Source organism: Macaca fascicularis, chromosome 2 (genome assembly GCF_037993035.2).
Source record: "Macaca fascicularis isolate 582-1 chromosome 2, T2T-MFA8v1.1".
NCBI classification, from domain to species: Eukaryota; Metazoa; Chordata; class Mammalia; order Primates; family Cercopithecidae; genus Macaca; species Macaca fascicularis.
In genome coordinates, this window is record NC_088376.1 from 5,287,501 (window position 1) to 5,308,121 (window position 20,621).

The window sequence follows — 20,621 nt, forward strand, 5'->3', positions numbered from 1 at the left end:
TTTAGGCAATGAAAGAAATGGGCAGGTCACAGATGAGGACAAATGTAAAAAACTAAAATAACTCTCATGTCATTTGTAGAATGGAGATACAGTCTCTGTATAAGTGTTTCATTAAAGTACACAAGTAGGTTCAAGCTGTAATGAAATAGGTGTTTTCCTTCCATAAAGCAATTTCTCAAAATACTCCAATCTTGTTTTTATTATTGTTTTTAATGGAAGGGCTCTAAGGCCAGCACTCTTGCTGTATGATACAACCACATCCAAATCCCAGAAGTTGGATGCCACGTCCTATGCATCTGTGAAGATCTCAGGTCTTCCTCCCTTTGTAAAATGAGAGTGTTAGGGAAGTCAGGAACTCGCTAACAGAATCACACGGGAACTTTCTCAACCTCTACATGTCTGCTTCCTAAAAATTCCTAAGTTCCGGGAAGTGGGTTATGCCAGAATCTCCTGGCTTGACATTGTTTGTGTGGAGAACTATAGACATCCCTGCCTGCCGCAGACCCTGCTGGAAACTTATCAGAATGGAAGCAGTGAGCAAAACACAGGTGCAGTTTGAAAAAGCCCCATCATAATTCTAACATGCCCTTCCTTCCTCCTTGAGGACTCCTTCAGTCTTTACCACCTGGAGCCTAAAGTGGCTACCACACAACACATTAACAATTACTTGGCAAGTTAATTGAATGAATGAATGAATAACAAATGAAAAGGGACATGGACATCCTCCAGGAGAAAGTCCTCCTAGTCATCTGCATTTTGTTTTCTCAGAAATAAATTCTAACAGATTGACTGTTCTCTCAGGGTTGGAGGAAACCTCAATGATTCCTCAAGTTTAGCCCACGGTCCCTGCAGAAATCCCCTCCACAGGTTTCCTGCTGAGAAATTGTTCAACTTCTAGAGAGGGACCATCCACCTCCGAAGAAGCTCTTCTTCTGATGGATAGTTAGAACTATTAGGCAGGTCTGCTGAATTTTATTTGGCCTGTGTTGTTCTGTGAAGCCACTGGGAACATTCTGGGAACAATTTTCCCCACCAGCTGGTCAGAATGTCAGCTCTCTTGTTTCTTAGACCTTTCCTCATGTGAACCAGCTTCGAATCTTATCTTTCTTCCTGTTGCTCAGCCATTGGTCAACATCCCTGAACAGTCTGCTTGGCTTGTGCTGAAAATGAGAGGGTGCATGATCTCTAAACACACAATAGTTTTTGGCAAGAAGCAGTAGAAGAGATGAAGCAGCAAGGGGCATGCCAGGCTGTGATTTCAATATGGCTCAGATGAGCCATAAAGAGGATGATCTACAGGCAAATATTGAACTGCTGGATCCCCATCCTCATGGGATCTCTCCTCTCTTAATGGTAATATTGCCAAACTTGGAGAGCCAAAGAGCATCAGAAGCTAGGATTGCTTTCTAAACTGCTTTCCATACCCTGTGTACTGCCTTGAACCTTATTTATTCATGCTAATATTTAGGGAATATCCTCTAGGTCAGACACTGTGCCCCTAGATGTTAGATTTTTAGACAGGATTTAAAAATCTCTGTTTCTGGGCTGGGCACGGTGGCTCGTGCCTGTAATCCCAGCATTTTGGGAAACCGAGTCAGGTGGATCACGAGGTCAGGGGTTTGAGACCAGCCTGGCCAACATGGTGAAAACCCGTCTCTACTAAAAATACAAAAGTTAGCCAGATGTGGTGGTGTGGGCCTGTAACCCCAGCTACTCAGGAGGCTGAGGCAGGAAAATCGCTTGAAACTGGGAGGCGGAAGTTGAAGTGAGCCTAGACTGTGCCAATGCACTCCAGCCTGGGCGACACAACAATACTCCGTCTCAAAAAAAAAAAAAAAAAGAGAAAAAAATATCTGTTTCTGCCTTTAAAGGGACTCTAGGAAACTTGAGGGAAAAATACATGTAAATATACATTATAATTTAATGATGTAGGTGCTGTTGCTAAGAAAGGTTATTGGAAGGGAGAAAAATAGAGTTAATTGTGCGAGAGGGAGTAAGACTTCAAAGATAGCTGCCATTTACTGAGAACTAAATGCTTTATGTATTTTACTCATATGCTACTGGCAGGATTTTTTTTTTTTTAATTAGGGTCTCCCTTTTTTGCCCAGGCTGGTCTCAAACTCCTGAGGTCAAGCAGTTCTCCTGCCTCAGCCTCCCAAATAGCTGGGACTACAGGTGTGTGCCACACATTCAGCTTGATAGCAGTTTTATTAGGTATGTTTTATAAAACCTCTTTTACAGACGAGAAGAGTGAGGCTGACCCCTCATTCAGTCGTTAATTCATTCATTCAACATATAATAGGCTCTGTTTTAGGCATTCGGAATGTATCGATGTCCTCCGGAAGCGTACATTATAGTGGAGGACACAGTCTGGTTTTTTTGCACACTTATTAATATGTAAAACATAACATGTAATTTCAGGTAATTATGTGCACTAGAATGAAGCATGGCGGGATGAGGAGATGAAGAGAATCTGAATTGAGAGTCAGGGTAGCTATTTTAAGCAGCATTGTTAGAAAAAGCCCAGTAAGGAGGTGCTATTTGAACAGAGAAAGAATGAAATTCATTCACAAGGGAATACCCTTGTTTCATTCAGGGACTGAGCGAGTAAGCCATACAAAGTTGTGGGGGGAATTAGTTCCCGGGGGAGGGAACAGCAAGCACAAAGTCTCAGCTGGATTCAAATCCAGGTCTATCCGATCCCACATTTCTCAACCATTAGGCTTGATTGTCAGATCTGGCTCTCAGCGGCTGAGCAGACATTTATGAGGTGAAGAATGTGGGAAGGGCATTCAAAGTAGAGAGAGGGAAAGGAGGACCAACTTTGGGGTCCGAAGTTCTGACACTTTGCTTAACACCAGATCATTGCCCCAGATCGTGTAAAAGAGTCCTGAGTACTGAAATGGTTTGAGTTATGGGCTCTTTCCAGTGTGAGGTATAGGGACTTAAGAAGTCAAAGAGCATGATGGGCTGTTTGTCCTCTCTGATTCCCAACATCCTTGAACCTCAGTGCTTTCATGCCATGGAGTTAGAAGACCTTGGTTTGAGTCCTCTCTGTACTTTGCAAACTACAATTGTACTTGGAAAAAATATGGCTAAGAAGTTAGATAAACTTGGGCTCAGCTCTCTGTTATACCTCAGTGAGACCGAAGATCTCTCGGGTAGATTCTCCCCACTGATCCTTTCTGAGGCAGATTTGTGAAGTGGAGTCACAGACCATGCTACAAAGCCTATCTCCTTCTGGCTTTGTGATCCTGGAAAAGTTTCTTGCTTTATCTGAACTTGAGTTTTTATTACAATAGGTGCTAATATGAAATCTCATGGGAATAATGTGATGATTGAAGGAGTTAATGCATATAAAAGGCTAAGTGCAGTTTCTGACACTGTCAACTCTGTTTAAAAGTTACATTGTAGGCCGGGCGTGGTGGCTTATGCCTGTAATCCCAGCACTTCGGGAGGCTGAGGCGGGTAGATCACCTGAGGTCGGGAGTTCAAGACCAGCCTGACCAACATGGAGAAACCCTGTCTGTACTAAACATACAAAATAGCCGGGTGTGATGGCGCACGCCTGTAATCCCAGCTACTCATGAGGCTGAGGCAGGAGAATTGCTTGCACCTGGGAGGCGGAGGTTGCGTTGAACTGAGATCGTGCCATTGCACTCCAGCCTGGGAAACAAGAGTGAAACTCCATCTCAAAAATAAAAAAAAGTTACATTGTCGTGATTAATACTAGATGTGTGCACTTTTGGCTACATGCCACACTGAGTAATTTTTTCCATTGGCAAAATAGGGATATTAGCCCTTTCCTTCGGACTATTGTGAGGATCAAATGAATCTTTTGTAAAAACTTTGTTAATGGTAAAATAGTATGGAAATATGCGTTCCTGTTGTAATGCACATGTGTATTACACTTTGTGTATAATGTACACATTTACCAAGTGTTAGCCATGAAGGCCATGTCTTCCAGTTCATTTGCTCATTCATTTATATATTCATTCAGTTCATACACTAAGGGCCTGTCCTAGGTGCTGGAGGTACCAAAGTAAGATAGATATGACTTCTAACATCAAGGACAATCTAGAACACCTGACAAGTCTAGGAACATCTGCATAGCTGTGTCTTTTTCGCTGCTTTTAGTATATAATAAAATTATTTTAAAAGTAACTCAAAATGAAAGTGTCTTTCCAAGTTTTTGTTTTGAGTTGTACTACACTTAAGATATATTTGTATCAAGGACTACAACTCTGTCCATCATGCACTGACTTTCATTTCAAAAATAGTAGTTTAGAATTAGGTTTCAAAAGAACTTGCATGTTATTTTTTAAATCAAAGTCACAAAATCTCCAAAGAGTAGAAAAATGACTTCTGTTTAGTTTGGCCTGTAGTCACTTATCACTGAACTTGTAGCTCTGACACTAATGGATGATCAATCTCCTACAGAAGATTAGTGTGTGGGCCTAACACCATTGAGGTTGAAATCCAACCCATATGGAAGCTGCTTGTTAAACAGGTAACTGTTTTCTTTTTTCTTTCTTTTTTTTTTTTTTTTTTTGAAAAAATAAATTTCTGCCCCTTCTTACTTCCTAGAAGGAACACATAAATACTTTGATGTGAATGATATCTTGTTTCATGCAACTTCTTTTTGCTACTGCTTATTTTAAACTCAGGTGTACTTTAAAATTCCTTTCCAGTGTGAGACAGATTCCTGCTTCATAATCTCCTGTTTGTTTTGTTTTGCTCTCTTAAGTTTGGATGGTGGTGGTGGTGGTGGTGGTGGTGGTGGTGGTGGTAGGGGGCGTGGTTAGTCCACTGGGTTGCTATAACAAAATGTCATGCACTGGGTGGTTTAAACAACAAACATTTACTTTCCCACAGTTTTAGAGGCTGGGAAGTCCAAGATCAAGGTGCCTGCATATTCGGTTCCTGGTGAGGACCCGTTCCTGGGCCTGCAGAGTATTGCATTCTTTGTGTCTTCACATGGTGGAGAGAGAGCTCTGGTCTCTTCCTCTTCTTACCAGGACACTAATTCCATCGTGGAACCTCTACCTTCATGACCTCATCTAAACCTAATTACCTCCCAAGGGACCCACCTCCCAATACCATCACATTGGAGGTTAGGGCTTCAACCTATGAATTTAGGGGGGGACACAAAAGTTCAGTCCACAGCATGAGGCAATGTTATTATTTCTATAATTTTTGAAGATTTGAAATATATTCTTTTGGTCTTTTTCAAATGGCTTTATTATTTTCATTTTCTTGAGAGTAAGTTCTCCCTTTGTTAGTGTTTTATTTTTGTTTTTATTTTTAGCAATATTTTCCTTGTGTGTTTGGATTTTTTTTTTTAACGCTTACTTTAAGTGGGACACTTTCCCCATCAATTTTTCTCTTTCTTTCTGTGCTTTCTGTGCTTCTTTGATGGCTTTGTTTGCCTCCAGTTGGCCCCTATGTGGTCCCTGAAGGTTTGGGCACTTGTCTTTCAGGGATTTGTCACATGCATGTCCTTAGCCAGCTTGAGGCTTGGCCCAGTTCACAGTTGTACCATGGGTTCTCTTCTCTCTCATTCTACCCTTGGGTGGAAAGCCCTCATTGGTTATGACTTTGCTCAACCTCTATTCTGGAACAGGAAGCCCGTGGCTACCCTTGTTTTCCACCGTAAGCCTCATTTCTATCCTCTGCCACCTGAGGGACACGTTCTGTCTATTCCTCTGAGAAAGGAGCTCCTAGATTTTGCTGTCTAGTCTTTGTCTGGAACCCATGAATCTGATGATGTGAGTCCCCACTCAATGCTGCATGTTTCCAGTCTATTTCTAACCCATAAAGATGGCCATTTTGTTTTGGAGCATGGACATATCTTTTTAAGATTAAAAAATTATTTACCATTATTCTGTGTCTGGAGCAGAAAACAGGTTGCTTTTTTTTAGCTTTATTTTTTAGACTAGTTTTCAGTTCACAGCAAAATTTGGTGGAACATACAAAGATTTCCCATATACATCCTGCCTAGACATATGCATAGCTTCCCTAACTATCAAAAAGTAGGCAGCTTTTTACACTTCAAGTACATTTTCAAATTGCCAAATATTCTCCAGGGGTCAATGTGTTCTATTTTGAAAGGAGTGCTAGTATTTTCTGGCACCTATTTACTAGCCCTTTAGTAGAAAGAAAAACAAGTACAACTATTTCTTTACATTTGGTTTCAAAAGAATATTAAATAGACAACCAAATTAATTAGGATACTGTTGTTTCTTCTGTAACAAGTATTTCACCAGTTTTCTACTGGATTTGCTTAACTTCAAGGTCATATTATCATTTGTATGTAACCTACAATTAAAGCATTTTATAATAAGCAAACAAAACTGTAATTTGTAAGTAAAGCAGTGGGGATTGAAATAATAAGAAATATTAAGGAACAAAATCTTTTTTAATGGACAAAATATATCCAACCCTTAAGATACAACGTACTAACTTATTTACCATATGTCAGTTCACTTTTAAGACTCAATTAGAATTGTATTTAGTACATAAGGAAATTATAGAAAACAGAGGTAAGGGAGATTAGCACTGATTTAAACCAATATTTCATCTAATTCATAATGATTAGAAATAACAGTTTCTCAGAAAAATAATCCTTGCTTTGCTCTGACGGGCTCTTTAATCCACTTTCTGCATGTATATCCTGTGACTTTTCTCTGGCTTCTCAGGTTTGCCCTCTCTGCTCTCATTATTAGCATGAGTTAGCAGGACCCAAATGGGAAAAATTGAGGGAACAAGAAACGTTGAAGGTATTCTCACGAGACCAAAAATATACATGTATGACTGACCAGCTCTCGGGCTGGTCATACTTTCTGCTCATGATTGGCCCTGCAGCCTTGGGGAAGACATTTCTCTCCAGCCTTCCTCCTTGTCCAAGAGAAGGACTTGACTGACTCTCATGTGACCTTGCTAAGACCTGTGACATGAAAGATGCTATTTTTAAATGACCTGAAAAGAAAAGTAGAATCTTTCATTTTCATTACACAACTTGACTAAATCTGCAGCATGTGATTATATGAAAAATAAAACTGCACTTAAACTGTTCCAAATGGAAGTACATTTTTAAAAGAGACTGAATCACGTACCTCCGCCATTATGAGTAAATCTGTTTAAGAAGGTGAATTGTTAAATTTTGTTATTGGTAAAATATTTTTGAAATTCAAAATGAGTAAGAATGATCAATTTGTGGGCATGGCTCTGAATGCACAAAATAATTTTGCTTCCACCATATCACATTCTATGTGTCTGACATTTTCTCAACCCAAATCAATAGAGATCTAAGTGAATTCTTAAATATTAGAGGTTCGTGCATGTTGTAAAAAAATGAGAAAAAATTAGATAATGAAATGACATCTTCTTGATTACTACTAAGGTTCATGCAAGTGACCCAAATGCCATTTTTGTACCCACAGGTTTTAAATCCATTCTATGTGTTCCAAGCCTTCACCCTAACTTTGTGGCTGTCTCAAGGTTACATAGAATACTCTGTGGCCATCATCATTTTGACAGTTATCTCCATTGTCTTAAGCGTGTATGATTTGCGACAGGTAAGCCCTGAAATCACAGCTGGATTCTATTTAGCTTCTAGCTAAAGAAGTAAAGCCCATGGTGTTTCTACTGAGAGCCAGCAGTGCTTTGTCAACCATAAGTCATAAAACAAAAAGTGAGGGCTTACCAAATGTGGGATCACAGGAGGAGGACTTTGGGACTACCAGGGAGAATTAAATGTCTTAGCAAACTCTGATTATCATCTGAAGCCTTCATTAAATGCTTTGTTTAGAAGGACTCTAAGGCTGTATTTGAGTATGGTGGGAAAGAATGCTGTGATGGATGAAAGATGCCAGTCATAGTTTTAGGAGAATGAAGGGGTAGCATCTCAACTGTGTGCATTAATCAAGATATTACGCCCCTTAGAACACTTCCATATATTTCCCTGGACTTAAATATTGTATTTGTTCTATAGGTTTCCTATTTAATTGTCTTTGAAAAATTTTATTCTCCCTCTTAGAAGTCCTTTATAAATGCCTATGTCTTCATTTGATATTTGAATATATCTTTAAGGAAATCCAAAAGAAATACAGAAATCCCTGTGTGGGAGTTAGGGGATGGGTTGTAGAAAAAATTAGGTTTGATTCTATACTCAATAAGACAGTGTTTTAGTAAGAGAATTCCCTGACATTTTTGAGCTTCTGACTTATTAAATCAAAATATCCAGGGTTGGAATCTTCATTTCTAAAAGTTTTATAACTGATGATTGTTATGCATTCTAAAAGCTTAACAATGATTATTATAAGGGAACCCACTGAAGGATAAATTCAAACACCAAGATTCCAGATATATGTATTTATTTATTAATGCCATCATCATATTTTTCACTCATTTTACTCTATGAAGTGCACATACATATATATACCAGCTTATAAGGAGATTTATGTCTTTATTAATTTTTAAAATTAAAATAGGATCTTACTATGCATATTAATCTAGAACTTTCATTTTTCACTTTATATATAATGGCAATTCACCAAGTAAATAAATAATTATAATTCATGTTTTTAAAATAATACTATACTATTTCATGATAATCATAATTTATTTCACTGTTCTGTTACTTGTTGAAAGTAATTTCCCCTCAATCTGTTGCCACCACAAATAATGTTGAATTGAAAGTTACTACTATAGTATGGGCATGTTCTTACATATTAGTGTTTGCATTTTTTTAGCATAGCAACCAAAAGCCAGGTTTCTGAATCAAGGCATATGTATATTTTGAATTTTAATAGATGCTGCTATATTATTTTCCACAAATGAAAGACTTTTTTAAAATCAGAAACATACAAGAGTATTTATTTCCCCCGGATTCATCAGTTTCTGGAGTTATATTGATATTTAAAATTTTTTAAATTTAACGTATTTAAAAACTAGGTCTCATTGATGTTTTAATGTACATTTTCCTGATTGCTGGTGAGACTAGACACTTTTTTTGTCTAATAGTGTTTTGCATTTTCATTTTATATTAAGGGCCTCTTTATATTCATCATATATGTGAAAAAGTTTTACTTTTTAGTCTATTTTTCTAGACTTTGACTTTAGCTATCGATGAAAATTTACGTAGAGTCAAATATATTTCTTTTCCTTTATGGTTTATTGTTTTGCTTATAAGATCTCCCCTTCCAAAGTTAGGTAATACCTGTTTTCTAATACTTGTAATTGGCTTATTTAAAAATCCTTCCTGGAATTTAAACTTTCAGGTTCCGCATCTTAAAAAATCTCTACATTCCTTTGTTCAAAACAGTGGCTAATACGGAAACTTTAGACTTGGTGGCAGTATTGCAAAGGATTTCTTTAAAAAACAGAAAAGGAATTAGAGGACAAACACTAATCTCATTAGCAGCCAGTATTTATTAATAAAAGGGTACCTAACCCAACCTGTGAAGCACCTTGTAACACTCCACAAAATGAGCCAGTTTCCTGAAACTGTATATTTGCAATTTAAATCACAAGTCCTCATTCATCAACATCTGTTTAGCACTTTACAGTTTGCAGTAGGCACCCATGTTCATAATGTATGTATTTGTATGGGACATGGCAAATTAGGAAATAAAACACACATGATTTTTATAGCCTCCTGCTACCTGAAAGGGAGGGACAGGGATAATCCAGGAGGTGAAGGGACTTGTTCACACTCACCCAGTAACAGTGGCCATAGACCTTAGCCCCAGGTTTTCTGATTCCAAGTCAAGTACTACACACTGTCCCATTGAGCACAACCTCAGAGTGACTCATGAATTTCCTTACAGCAGTAGGATTTGGGGAAGGGCTTTGGCAGGATTGAAAGAAGGAACATCTATTGCTATCTCCATATCATTCTATTGAGCTACACTGAAGTTCATTATTTCACTGAATTAAAGACTTAGGTAAACGAATGCCGGCTTTGGAAAATTGTAAGAGAGCAAGTGTTTGCAGGAGTAGAATAAGATGTTTTTCTGCATCCATCGTGGCCCCAAATTATGCTACACAAAGAATTACCTTTCTTAAGCCAAGAAACCCTCCTGCTTCAGTCCCTTTCTAACAAGTTTGGTGCAGGCATGAGTGCAAACCTTGGTACTCAACTGTATTTACATTGAACTGTCTGTGCATACTGTATTGCTGAGCTCCACGGGTGGCTGCTAGAAATAGCACTGGGAGTATCTGGCCCACAGTGCTTTCTTTGCCTTCAGTTATGACAGAGCCAAGCTCAAGAGGCACCTGAGTTAATACCCTCATTACTCATCTCTAGAGGAAATCCAGCCACAGCAAACACAAGGACACACAGCAACAGATGCTGAATAATAACAATATGCAAATTCATCTTGGAAACTGATCCTGGTACTGCTGAACAGGGACAGAAGAAACTAAAGGGGGCCTAACGAAAATCAGGCAACGAGCTTTGCAGTCATGGCAAGCACTGCAGCGTTTGCCTTCTCCTAGCTAGTTGGTTGCCATAGAAACCCGTGTTTGTAGATTTTCCCAGTACATTAACTCAAAGAGGAGGCTAACATTATTCCACTCCAGTGTTGGGAGAAGTAGAATAATTTGGTTCTAATAAATACATATTTGATAAGGACCTACTATGTGATAGGCTCTAGAGGAATCCACAGATGCATAATATACACGGTGCCTTTCTTCTCTCTACTGCCCGACTCACAAGAGAGGCCTGACAAGACAGCGGTTAGCTATAATGGAATGTGATCAGTACACTCACACAGGTGGAGAGAGCAGAACAATGAATTCTTCCTGAGGATTGTAGGGACTTGCGGAGTGGAGGTGACATTTGAGTAGGCCTTTATGTGAAGGATTAGAAAGTTTGTTAGTAGAGAACTGGAGTGGACATTCTAGGGACTAGCTTGAGCAGAGGCATGGAAGCGTGACAGGTTACAGAGAATGCTAAGTCTAATAAACCAGCCCAGCTCTACAGCATAATGAGTTTTGGGAATTATAGTCAAGTATTATTAACTCATACTTCACTACTTCCAAATGTGTTGACTATCATCCTCTCATACTACGCTGAATTTATCATGGCATTATCTAAATGAGTTTGCAAAGCAAAAAAAAAAAATTAAAGAAATCTAGAAAAAGGATTTTTATCTTCTTAAAGGAAAAAATGCTGTTTTTAAGCACTAGAAGAACATATTCATCAACAGAAAAGGCTTTAGAGTCAGATGAACCTAGGTTTGATTTACTTAGTAAGTAAATGATGGTGAGAAAATTACTTTAATATTTTCTACCCCGTTTTTTTGGTTTTTACATGTATGTTGGAGATAACATTTTCATCACAGAATTATTTTGAGAATTAAAAAAATACTGTTGTTCAAGTGCCTGCAACAATGCCTGGCACATAATAACTGCTTAATGTTTTAAACTATTTAAAAATAATAAAGATTTGAGCCATTTTATATACCATGTATATTTCTTCTATGTTGCCTTGCAGGTTTTAAATAAATCTCTGACATGCAAAATAAATCAATGTCATATCATTTTAGAGCTTGAAGGTATAACTTGAAAGTGATCCAATTCAATATTGTCTGCTTACAGAGAAAAAGACTAAATTCTAAGGCACCATTTCTTATATATGCACGTTACCTGACTGGTTAGGGGGTATGCCTGACCTACAACTCAGAAATCCTAACTGACCCCAGTGTTCTTTGCCCACAGAACCACAGCTGACTTCCCCACTATTACGCATCATTAAAATGCATGCCCCAACCATTAAGCCTCAGGAAGTCACCTTAGAGCAATGAATGTGCACCAAACAGTACTATCGCTTCCTCCACTCAATCGGTCCAACTTACCAAAGTTTAACTTTTCATGCAAAACTGAAGTATATCATAAATTTTTCCATATAAATATTAACACTGGGTTCATTATGTTTTCTCAAGGGGAAAGTTGTATAGTTACGTGTAATGCTTGTCTTGGCCTAGTGACATTTATAACAGTAAATATCACCAACAGAACAGATCAAAACAATGTAACAGCTAAAAGAAAAGTTTTATATGTGAATTAGGCTAAAGTGAATTAAGAATTGCTGACAGTATTCAAACTCGCGTCTAGTTCGAGGCATCCAAGCCACCGACATCCAAACAGGAAGAGGCAGTACCTTCCAGGGCTGGCCCAGCATGGAACTTTCTCTCTCTGATGTTGCCCCAGCAGTCAGTCTGGGGAACTATATGGATGAAATCATCTCTCACCTCTGCCTTTCTGTCCCCTGTGTTATCCTATAAGATGCTTTCTCCACTTCTCCAGGCTCCTTCCATTTTCTCCACTTTTCACAGAGTCCTAACTCAATAAACTATCTCAAGCAAGTCTTTCCAGTTAACGTGCTCTCACAACTGTTTTTCCAACAAGTTTCTTATGAATCACTAACATTCATGAGCTCTTAGCATAGTATTGAGTACTATACAGAGGGCTCTATAAGAGTGAAATCACCTCAAACTTAACCCTGTTATAGTCTGTTATAATCTCCCTTTTCTGATGAGCAAAAAGGAGTTAAACAGGCTAAATAACTCATAAGCAATAGCACAAGATTCACAACTGAACAGCATAACTGCCATCTGCTGACTTAACCAATATGAAAATCCACAGTTCATAAAGGAGAGGGTGGCTGTCCCACATGCAATCAAAACACAACCTACACATTCACAGACACTTTCAAGCAGAAAGCCACTTACAGAGAACATTTAGCTCTATTGTTTTACAGACAGGGAGACAGAGGCATAGAGAGGGAAGTAACCTGCTCACAGTCTCATTCTTCATCATTCTGATTGTGCATCTTCAAGAAATATAGCTTTGGTTTGTTAAAGCGAACTAAATACGGCCTGAGAAGGACTCCGTACTTCTATATTTGACTCCTTGTGGGCCAACCTTAACCTAACTTAATAGTTGGACAAGATTGAAAACCTGACTTAGGAGTATGCGTCTGAAACAATACCTGAGTCTTGGCCAATCTTCAGCGACTCCTACAGCAGCCATACTTCCACCACTCATACACTGCTGAGGGCTCAAACTGTTCAAATGAGGCAAACGCCAACCTGTAACCAGTCCAGTTGTTTCTGTACCTCACTTCTGATTTCTGTAGTCATTTCCCTTCTTTGTTCTACAAATTTATTCTGACCATCAGGCATCCCTGGAGTCTCTCTGAATCTGCTGTGGTTCTGGCGGCTGCCTGATTTATGAATTACCTTTTTTTTTTCTTCCTCAATTAAACTCCTGTTAAATTTAATTTGCGTAAAGTTTCTTTTAACAGGTTCCTTGGCTTAGGTCCTTGAGGCAGTGGCTGTGCATTATTTTTTTGGGGGAGTGAGATAGCATTAAACTAATGAGCATATTTGCTGCTGCACGTAGCAGGTCAGATGAGGTAGGGGTTGGAGCAGGGAAGCTGAAGCATCAAAAGAAGTTGAGTCCTTTGCCCAGAGTCACTTTAGCTGTGACAGCTGGCCTGGTATTTACTGTGTTGAGAACATGTGGTTTTCAGAATATGAACTATCTAATATTTAAATGTTAACTTTTACTTGGTAGCAATCAGTTAAGCTGCATAACCTCGTGGAGGACCACAACAAAGTCCAGGTTACAATCATTGTAAAAGACAAAGGTAAGTGACACGTTAGGCCATCTTCAGCATCTTAATATTTCACAGGGGAATTGGTCTCATTTGTCCTTAATTATTAGCCAAGGAGAAAAAGTCTTTTCTGACTGAACCCAGAACTGGGATGAGGGTAAGGCAAAGAAGGCCTCTAAGATAGAAAATTTAACGAGGCAAGATCATGCCAGTGCTGACCCCACAGCTGCAGGGCCCTGAGAACAAGTGCCTCATTAAATTTTGTACACTAGACATCTTGCTTGCCTTATCCTCACCCAAGCCTTTATTCAGTCATTCTTACCCAATGTCTGGGTTCCTTCAATTTCCCTCTCCCCTTCATATGTCACTCATTTGAATAACACTGGGTAAACCTTCTTAAGGTTCCTTTATTTCCCAATCTAACTATCCCAAACAGACCCTGCATCACACAATTTGAACTGCCATCTGGAACCTAGGCCTGAATGGGGCTTTTAGATAGCTGTCTGGACACTTGGCATCTGCTGTGAGCTAGCCAGAGGTGGCGTGGCTGTGGCTTTTTGTAAGGAGCGAGGAGCTGCACCCTGGGACAGCAGAAGTTATTTGGGCAATTTACGTAAGGCCTCAATCCAAGAAGACCAAGTGTACCGCAGGAATCGGAAACCCAGATGAGAGCAAACAGCAGGAAGCTGCACTTCTGCTCTGCCCAGTGTCCTTGTGTATCTGCTGTGGGCAAAGCACACCGGGTACTAGGATTAAGATGGGATCTTGTTGCTTAGCTAATCCTTTTCTGAGTCCCAGGAACCAATTTCCTAATCCTGATTCTTTTGGAATTTTCAATGGACCAAAAAGGGGCTTCAACAGTTGAACAGGTAGGGTAGCTCTTGGCCAACAGGTCGATAAGGATTCTTAGTTGCTTTCATTCTTAAGTAAAAACAGGAAAAGGTCAGCTCTTCATGGAGACTTTGCTTTGGTGTAGGTTTGGAGGAGCTGGAATCCCGTCTCTTGGTTCCCGGAGACATTCTTATTCTTCCAGGAAAACTTTCATTGCCATGTGATGCTGTTTTGATTGATGGAAGCTGCGTGGTGAATGAAGGCATGCTTACAGGTAGGCAGTTGTCATGGAGCTTCCTCTTCTCTGTCTGATATCGAATCAGATCAACATATTCTTACCTACCTTATACCAGACCCTTGCTAAGATATTCGGAGATAGATGAGGGAGACATAGCCAGCTTTTGCATTTATATGGGGACACACACACGTGATATACACAAACAGAAATGTTTAACTATAAGAATTAAGTCACAGTAAATGTGAAATGAACACAAATGTTTACTATGCCATGTGATTAATTGACCAATGAGTGGGGTGAATAGGGTGCTTTGGGTTCAGAAGAGGATGAGAGCACTACACAGTTTGAAACACAATCTCTTGATAAATGTGAGAATGGTTTATACACATGTACAAAAGAGACACAACCTTGAAAACCATGACTCCCACAGTTGGAAGGGCATAGAAGTTTTATCCAACCCTGCACTCTATAGATAGAAAACTACTGAGGCCAAGGTTTCACTGGAAAGGAGTCTGAGTTGAACCTTCGGGCAAAGACAATCTCACATTTCTGTTCTTTAGATTTATATTCCTGTTGATCTTACTGAGCAGAAACTAATCTTCTAGTTATAGCTCAGGCAGTCCTAGTTCTCATCTGTACTTTGTTAAGTCTACTTGAATTTGTGTAATTAGTAAGACACTACTTATAAAATATTCTTTAGGCAAAAAATTAAAATACACAGCACATTGTAATGAGAGAAGAGACTATACAGCAACACAAAAACACAAACTATTTGTCTTTCACGCTTACAGACTGTTCAGTTTTTCCATTTCCAAATGGTATAAAGATAGGGAAAATGTTTTAACATGACTTAAATGTAGTAAGAGTTCATTATCTATCCCTAAATTGTTCAACACAAGCAGCTTTTACATTAAAATTGGTCTGCTTAACTCAAAATTGAGATAAGAAAATGTAGTAAACATCAATATGTTCAGAATAATTACAAAATACTCCTTTAATGTGTTGAAATGTGTCCTATAATGATAGTGATGAGGATTTGCATACTGATCATATCTTTTACCCAGAATGTTGCCATAGTATCCAACCTATAAACCTCAAGCCCAAGGAAAACTGTCCTTCTCACGCAAACACAGCAGCTGCCTCACACCTCCCAGCAGCCTGACAATGAAGAATGGCTTCTCTCATTGGTAACAGAGAGTGTGGCAGTGAGCAAACATGGGGAGGAAACACAGAAAGTCTCATTGCCCTTGGGCTGCCCTCTCTGCTTTCACTGGCAGGGGTGCACAGAACTTGCCTTGATTCCCAGGAAAACTCAGAGAGTTCCAGAGAAATAGAAATGACAAACAACGCTGCCTTTCAACAAATGTGCAAAATGGACCCAAAATGGCCTTAAATGACAAGTGGCTTCTTCTAGTTTCCCTTTTTGGAAAAATGAAGTCATCAGCACTAATATCTGTGTAACTTAAGTACTGACAGAGGCCAGTTTCAGAGACAGACACATGAAGCAAAAATACATTATTTCTTTTTTGTTAACTTATTCAGAAAGATCTAAATCCCAGTATGGTCTAAATACTTTACTGCACAGCCTACATAGATCCTCCCACTCATGTACATATTTGTGGAAAGGATCTTGATTAAACAATCAGAGGATTAAGGTAAGATTCCTGAAACTGAAAATGTATTCCTAGGGAATTTGTCCACAAATATGACTCAGGTATTTCTTCCCTATGTACAAAATGGTCCTTTGCATAGATAGAAGTCTTTATTTATGTAAGAATAAAAATATCATTCCTAGCATCTCTATAGCAACTTACATTTTATAAATAACTTTTATATCTCACTTCATCATGACATAAAACAAATTAGACTAGGAGCTGTTAGGATACCACAAATGAGGAGAGTGAGGTAAAAAGACCAGAGATACTCAGCTAGCAAGTGGAAGGATCAGAATTGGAGGTGGCATTTGCTCCCAAATGTAAAGGACCGTAGGCATGAGAAGGATAATTCTAAGCTGGATGAGGCTGCGTCACCTTCCTGCCTCCTCACCTTTCCCTCTCTACTTGGTATTGCCATCAATAGTACCCACTTTCTGGTAAGATCTTCTCCTCCTGGTCTCCTTAGCCTTATGCTATTGTCATAAATTCAGCTGTGCAAGAAGTTTACCTTTATTTTATAACTACACTTAATTTTTATGTTGGCTCCAAATTTTGCCATCCTTAAAAGTGTCCAGTGTGAATATCTAATATGAGTCAGACAGTTGTCCCCATCAGTTAGGTGGTCTTCCTCACCCTTGTCTGACTGTCCTAAGATGTGCAAGACATCAGGGAGAGGGGTCCGATTGAGGGCAGCTCTTCTTCCTGCTGCTCTCACTCCACTCTGAGCTGTCTGAGGCCTATCTACCTGGACAGGGAGGCAGATCCTGGTGCCGTTTGCGCTGCTTCCATAACCTTATCGCATGTTCCCATGTTCTACTGTGGTGCACACCTCTTCTCTCAGGGACACACAACGTCTGAGTCCTTTTGAATTCTCTTCCAACTCCCAGTACAAGGACTTTGGTTTAGCTAGAAATGCAGTAGAGGAAAGGTGTGGTGAGCAGAAAAACTTTGTTCTTAATCTCAGGTAGTCTCTACAATCCATGATCAAACTCATGAAGGACTTAAAAAACTCAAAAGCCAGTGATCAACTTCCCCGTCCTTTTCTTCTGCCATCTTTCCTGAAACAATGATCACCTTCAAAATCTAGCTCCTCTCAAATGGGAAGAGTCTGGAGACAACAGGGAATCTCATTGGGAGGGGTGTTTATTAATATTTAGAAATTATCTCTTAGCACTAGAGCTTTTTTTCTTAGCTCTCATGTATATTAGGCATTGTGCTAACATTTTACATATACTATTTCATTCAATCAGCAACTCTATTAGAATGGGCAAATCTGAGGCCCAGAAAGGGTAAGTAATTTGCCTAAGGTCACACAGCTTAAAAGTGGCACAGCTAAGATTTGGATTTGTTTGTGAATTCGCTCATTCTACAGATATTTATTAGCCCCTACTATGGAGCAGGAACTCTACAGGTGACATAGAGGTGAACAAGGCAGATAAGATTTCTGCCCTCGTGAAGCTGATATTCTAGTGACGGAGACAGAAAATATGAAAGTATACAAATGGCACAGAATTTTCAACAGTTATAAGTTATATGAAGAAAATAGACGATATCTATTGTCTTAATAAATTTAATGCCTTAAATACAGGCGTTTTGTCCCCAGAACCTATGCTTGTAATCAGTGTTTCCTCATTCTCTTAGGGATAATTATGGCGAAGAGGGGTGGCATGCACTCTGACACAATCCCCTTCCCTCTTCTTCTCTTCATTAAGTTGCTGATTGATTTGAGATGTATGTGGGGGAAGCGTGCAGTGACCTGAGTTGGACATGCAGGGATTTCCCTATGTGATGATCTCACGTTGATATTCTGTCACACAAGCTTATCATCAGTTAAGGTCCAATCTTTTTCTCTCTTCCTTTGATCCTTTCTTCTTCTCTTTTTAATCATCCTCCTTCTCCCTTTTCTTTTACTTATTTGTTCATCCATTTATTCAATAAAAGCTCAGAAATGCCTACTATGGTAAGCACTGTGTTGCGTATTGGTGTCACCAAGTTAAATGAGAAATGGTCTCTGGTTTCAAAACATTTACAGTCTAATGGTTCTAGAGCTATAAATTAAAAGGACTTGGAATTTCAAACACTGTCACCATGAGGAGGCATCTTGATCCTTGTGGACAAGGGAGAGAACCTCCACTTGACAGCACAGGGAGCCAACTGTACGGTTGATGATAGTTCTTCCCTCTAAAACTCTCTTCGGCTGCCTTGCACCCCACATCTTTTGCAGATGAATCATCCTTTCTTGGGCTCCCCAGAAAGGCCAAAACATGAGACTTCTTATTAACATGCAAATAGCATAAAAGAGACTTGAAAACCATCTTTCTGTAAAATCATCTGACTGTTGTCTCTGGAGCAAATTATCTGCAAATGACTTCCATTTCTGATCAATACGTGACTGCCTCCAGTTTCACTGGTTTTGTGTGCAGAAAACGGTTTACTGATGTTAGCCTAAGTATATATTGTGGATTAATATTCTGTGATTCAAAAGCCAAAAAAAGGAAATGATCTGTAAGTATTTGCCTATTACAAAGGCTGCTTTCAAAATAATATAATACCATAATTTAGAGATTTGTCAAAACATTCTAACCCTTCTATGAAGCCATTTAGAATGCAATCGATAAATCTACACAATGGATGAATATCATAATTGTTTTAAAGAAAATGGTATAGTTCGGAACAATACTTGGCTAAAATAATTTTTTGAAAAATATTCAAGATTGCTAGTAACAATTTTATAGCTTCTTGCACCTTAGCGTGTAAAAAATACATCATGGCAGAAAATGAATTTTGAAAAACCAATCATAGACAAACTTGGGTGTTTTTATTTAATCTGTGCATTTGAAAAAACTATGTATTTTGAACCTATTACATATCACTAGGAAAACGAAGAGTATACCAATTTATATCTGTCAAAGTTCTTGTTCCCAGTTATTACCTAGAAAGAGAGACAAGACCTAAATTTGTGTAACTATGATTGATATAATACTATTTCCAAATTAGAAATATGACGTTATCTTGCTAATTGAACATTTAGTAAAAGACTGATGGAATTTTAAATTCATTCTAATATTAAATCTGGGAGCCAAAAAGTATTATGAACATCTTTATTTTGTCTCTGAAATGTATCCTTTTTGAACTCTGAGCTCATTTCTTTGTACCTTAAATATTCTGTCTTATAGCCACCAGGGAAAGGAAAAAAAATTGCTACCTGCTAAGAATGGGGGTCAATGAAAGGAAATGCAAGTGGCCTAGTTGAGCTGGAGTTTGTGCAGGGGAATGACAGGCAATGATGTTTGAATCGTGGTAGGCTTTGACAATTTAGCAGGACAGTTTGGGCTTTCTTCAGTAGTGGCAATGGAAAAGCCTAAGGATTTGGGGCAAAAAAATGGGATAATAAAAGTGGGGCTTGGATGGGCTCTATCTGAAAATGATGTGGAATAACTACTATTTTCTCACCTTGCTCCATGAGCTTATGAGGGCAAGATTTCTGTCTCTCTTGTTGTTCATCATTATTCCTAGCACCTAGCACAGTTCCTGAAACAGAATAAGCACCTAAAAATAGTTGAATGATTGATTGAACAAATGAAGAAATGAGTGAATACAAAGCAAACAGTAATTACTGTTCGCGTGCTGGAAAGCTCCTTCATTGCCTAAAGTAGCGCTGGGCTGAATGAATTCTTGGGAGAATGATTAAGTATTCAGCTAAAATAAGCTGCCTTTAAAATTGTGACAACAAACCATGCAGGCCAGGTATAGGATAGTAGGCAGATCTAATCTAAATATTTGCAATAGAATCAAGTCTACCATTGCTTGTACCACCAGCATCTCTATGAACAGTCATCTGACTCATGGGATGGGCATTAAGACCGGATTCGTTGTAGTTTGTATCATTTCTTGAAACCGGTATGCACCAGTTCTAACTAACTACCCGAGCTTTCATAGATTCAACAAAATACAATCCTCTGTAGGAGAAAGTATACCTGTTACAAAGACACCGTTGCCCCAGATGGAGAACACCATGCCTTGGAAATGTCACAGTTTGGAAGATTATCGGAAACACGTCCTCTTCTGTGGAACAGAAGTTATCCAGGTCAAGCCCTCTGGGCAGGGGCCTGTAAGAGCAGTCGTTTTGCAAACAGGTTAGTGGATTTCACTTTTGTAAGCTTAATTCATGCTTGAATATGGGGAGAGTTGGATTAGGGAAATTTAGTTTAGGATTATGGAGTTTGCCACATTCTGGTAGGTAACAACACAGTTTTTTCTAAACTGACCCTTA

General features: G+C 38.9%; 1 protein-coding gene and 1 long non-coding RNA gene across 2 annotated transcripts in view; one reads left to right on the forward strand and one right to left on the reverse strand.

The window, feature by feature from the left end:
* The window catches only part of LOC102122471 (uncharacterized), a 37,583-nt gene extending 17,129 nt beyond the window's left edge, over positions 1 to 20,454 (reverse strand). The window contains exon 1 of the long non-coding RNA XR_012430580.1: positions 20,326 to 20,454. This is a non-coding gene — a long non-coding RNA (uncharacterized lncRNA). The remainder of the gene's footprint in view (positions 1 to 20,325) is intronic.
* Positions 1 to 20,621, forward strand: part of ATP13A5 (ATPase 13A5) — a 115,021-nt gene that overhangs the window by 26,567 nt on the left and 67,833 nt on the right. The window contains exons 6-10 of the mRNA XM_005545383.5: positions 4,441 to 4,510; positions 7,443 to 7,577; positions 13,585 to 13,657; positions 14,601 to 14,729; positions 20,314 to 20,484. Coding sequence (XP_005545440.3) covers positions 4,441 to 4,510; positions 7,443 to 7,577; positions 13,585 to 13,657; positions 14,601 to 14,729; positions 20,314 to 20,484 — 578 coding nt within the window. The remainder of the gene's footprint in view (positions 1 to 4,440; positions 4,511 to 7,442; positions 7,578 to 13,584; positions 13,658 to 14,600; positions 14,730 to 20,313; positions 20,485 to 20,621) is intronic.